This window comes from Pediculus humanus, genomic scaffold (assembly GCF_000006295.1).
Source record: "Pediculus humanus corporis 1103172107503 genomic scaffold, whole genome shotgun sequence".
NCBI classification, from domain to species: Eukaryota; Metazoa; Arthropoda; class Insecta; order Psocodea; family Pediculidae; genus Pediculus; species Pediculus humanus.
In genome coordinates this window covers 2,592-6,597 of record NW_002987119.1, presented here as the reverse complement: position 1 = coordinate 6,597, position 4,006 = coordinate 2,592, and the positions used below count along the sequence as shown (strand labels likewise).

Sequence of the window (4,006 nt, the reverse complement as noted above, 5' to 3'; positions counted from 1 at the left end):
CCACTAAACACGGAATCAATATATATTTTTCTTTTAATCAATGATCACGTGATTTTATTTAAAGACTGATTTTTAATTATTTAGTTTTTTAATATTATTAATTACTACTATTAATATTTATTGTGTTTATTATTTTTTTTTTTTTTGGTAGACGTTTGCTTCCGTTTCCGGGAATAAAAAAAAAATTACTATCATTATTATTATTATTATTTTAAATGTTAGAATCTATAATTATTTAAGAAAAGGAAATGAAAGGAACAAAATGTATTTAATTAATATTTTTGTGGGTGTGAGTGTGCGAGTGCGTGCGTGCGCGTATGTTTTTATATATGTATACATAATAATAAAATAAATAAATAAAATTATTTAATGTGTAGCGTTGAAATAGTAGTTTTCACAAAAAAAAAATCGAATCTTATCCGAATCTTATTAAAAATAATTTAATAATAATGATAATAATAATAATGATAACGTTAGTAATAAAATCAAATAAAATTTTAAAATCGAATCAATGTAATCAACAAATTTTTTTTTTTTTTTTTTTTCATTTATTTAATGTTAATAATAGTAATTAATAACAATAATAAGTATTTACGAGAACAATAATAATAATAATAATAATAATAATAATAAATTATATTTAAAAACGTAAAATATGTATTTTTGTATTATTATTAGTAGTATTTGTAATTTTTAATTAAAAAAAAAATGATTATGATAAACAATAATGAATTTAATAATAAATAAATAAATAGAAAAAGAAACGTAATAAAATAATTAATAAATGTTATAAAATGTCCTTACTATTATTATTATTATTAATCTTATCGATAATAATTAATTAATTAATATTGATTTTATTTTTGTGTGTGTGTGTAGTTTTCTACAGTATTTTTATTTTAGACGTAAAATATTTGTACGAGTGTATACATAAATAAATATTTATACATACATACATACATATATATTTATATATATTTTAATAAAATTAATTATACGATATTGAATGATATATTTTATATTTAATGTACATCATTTAAAAAAAAAAAAAAAATTTTTTTTCTTACTTAAATTCTCCCATCACCCGCCCGCCCCCTCCCCTTCCCCGCTTCCTGTCGATACGAGAAAGAATATTATTAATTTTAAAATTAAAAAAAAAAAAAATTCCCTCCCCCTCCCCTCCTTTTTTGTGTGGGACCAAAAATTTTTGATTGTACGGTTGAACCGCCCTTTTCTCCTCCCTCATAAGCTAAACATTGAAGAAAATTTACTTCTATTTTAAACGCATTACGTGTTACTTAGAGTCTACAAATCGTTTTTTTTTTTTTTAATATTTAAATTATTATATTATTGAATTTTATTATTATTATTATAGTTAAGGGTAATAAAAATAAATAAATACATAAAATCGATTTTTTTTATTAAATTTATTTAATTATTAATAAATAAATAAAAAATAATTTGATTGTAATAAACGTGTAAATGTGTGCTTGTAATAATAAATGTTTGCCTTATTTAATTATATTATTATTAATTATTTATTTATTTATTTTATTTAATTATTATTATTATTATTATTAATCACTTCAATCTCTTTCAAGCATTGATAATTGCTTTTTTTTCAAAATGAAAATAATGAGATGATAGGAACGATAGGAAAAAAAGGAAAATTTTGGGATTAACGGATAAATTTCAACGAAACGCCATGTTTTTTTTGAAAAATTTTTATTATTATTATTAATATTTATAATATACAATTACACATTTTAATTAAACAATGATAAACATATTTTTTTACAATATATATTAACTAATAAATATTTTATAAATCCAACACACACACACACACACACACCCCGAGAAAAGCTTTCGATAAATTATAAAGTGAGTGCTTTAATTTTTTTTTTTATAACTTCCGTTTCTACTCAATTATTATTATTATTATCATTACATTTTTATTTTATATGTATGTATATATATATAAATAAATATTCGTGTGTGTTGCGTGTCGTTTGTGTATATATTTATACTCGTTTAAAAAAAAAAAAAAATTTATTATAAATCAATCCGGTTTTACGTTAACTATTACTCGTGATAAAAAGTTAATAAATAAAAAATAATAATAATAATAATAATGAAAACATCTAAATAATCGTATACATACATACATATATACATTTATATATATATATATATTATATATATATATATATATATATATATATATTTAGATATATATATATATTATTATACTTTAAATTTTTTTTATACGTCAAACTTTTTAGATATTTGTGCGTTCCAATATATAATCCATTTTTGACTTTTTTTCTTTTTGGGAAATTCTTCACTTTAGAAAAGAAAAAAAAATCAAAAATCGGTAATTTCGATAATTATTTTCTTAATTCTTACACTTTCTTAATAAATATTATTATTAATATTATTATTATTATTATTATTATTATTATTATTATTATTATTATTATTATTATTATTATTATTCACACTTAAAATTAATCGTTAATTAATATTTTATAATGAATTTATTTTTATTTATTTTTATTTTTTATTTTTGGGCAAATTTGTTTTATTTATGTTTTTATTTATTTATTGGTTGATAAATAATAATAATAATAATAATGATAATAATAATAACCGTTAATAAAATTTAATTATTATTATTATTTACATTTTATTTTATTTTATTTTAATTTTTTTCCACCCGTTTAATAACGGAAACAATAATGATGGAATGTTTTAACAAAATAATAATAATTTTTCTATTAGCATGTGATTCATCTTGAATTCCTCCTCTCCCCCCTCGTAGTTTTTTAATTTAAATTTCCCCCCCCCTCCGGATGAAATTTTAAGTAAAATCGAATCTTAATAAAATAAATAAATAAATAAATGAAAATGTTTTCGTTTTTTCAAATCCGTTATTATTTTTTTCTTATGTATTTATTTATTATTATTAATTAACAAAACGTTTTTTGTAAAATTACATAAATGCCTTTATTATTATTATTATTATTATCATTAATAAGTTTTTTTGTATTTGTTGAAAAAATTAACAAAAAAAAAAAAAAAAATTAATCAAAACAGTTTTGAAATTTTTATTTGTACCTGGTTAATAACAAAAATTATTAACTTTTTGTAAATGTATTTATCATTATTATACATGTTATTTATCATTATTATCGCCAAATTTTTTTTATTTACATAAAAAAACATAGTAACGCGGAACATATGTAACATAATAGATAAATAAAAATTTATTTACATAATTTTTTTTTCACTTTCGTACCTGTTTATTAAAATATTTTTACAGGTATAGATATATAAATAATAATAATAATTGCAAAAATAAAAATATTAAAATTAATTAATAATTTTTTTTTAATAATAAATTAAAATACATAAATGAAATTAACATATTAACTGTCAAACCCTTTCATAATACATAAATTATGTTAATTTCAATAAAAACGGAAAAAATATCGGGGAAAAAAAATAAATAAATAAATTTATTTGTATATACATACATTAATAAAGAGAAAAATTATTTATTTATTTTTTTTCCCTGTTTTTTTATTAATTAATTATTTATTATTAATTACATCAAATATATACTAATTACAATAATAATAATAATAATAATTTATTTAGAGTTATTAAAATAATTTGCCCAAAAAAATTAATATGGAAATATATAAATGAGCAATGCAACTTTTTTTTTCAAATTTATTTAATTTATTTATTTATTTATTTGATGATAATAATTTTATTTATACATAATTATTTTTAAGTTTACAAAACAAAAACAAAAAATTAATAATAATAATAATAATAATAATAATATTAATATTTGCGAGATTTTAAAAACATTTTATTGGAATATCATAATAATCAATTTAAAAAATAAAACGATAAGAGGTTTTGAATACGTAATAATAATAATAATAATAATAATAATAATAAATAAATGCGTGAATTTTCTTGGGAAAGGGAA

At 17.0% G+C, this 4,006-nt stretch overlaps 1 protein-coding gene across 1 annotated transcript in view; it reads left to right on the top strand.

Annotated features, from left to right (window-relative positions):
- Positions 1-7, top strand: part of Phum_PHUM158980 (uncharacterized protein) — a gene marked incomplete at both ends in the record, with an annotated part of 1,331 nt that extends 1,324 nt beyond the window's left edge. The window contains one exon of the mRNA XM_002424845.1: positions 1-7. This exon is cut by the window's left edge and continues 5 nt beyond it. Coding sequence (XP_002424890.1) covers positions 1-7 — 7 coding nt within the window.
- Positions 8-4,006: the final 3,999 nt, after the last annotated feature.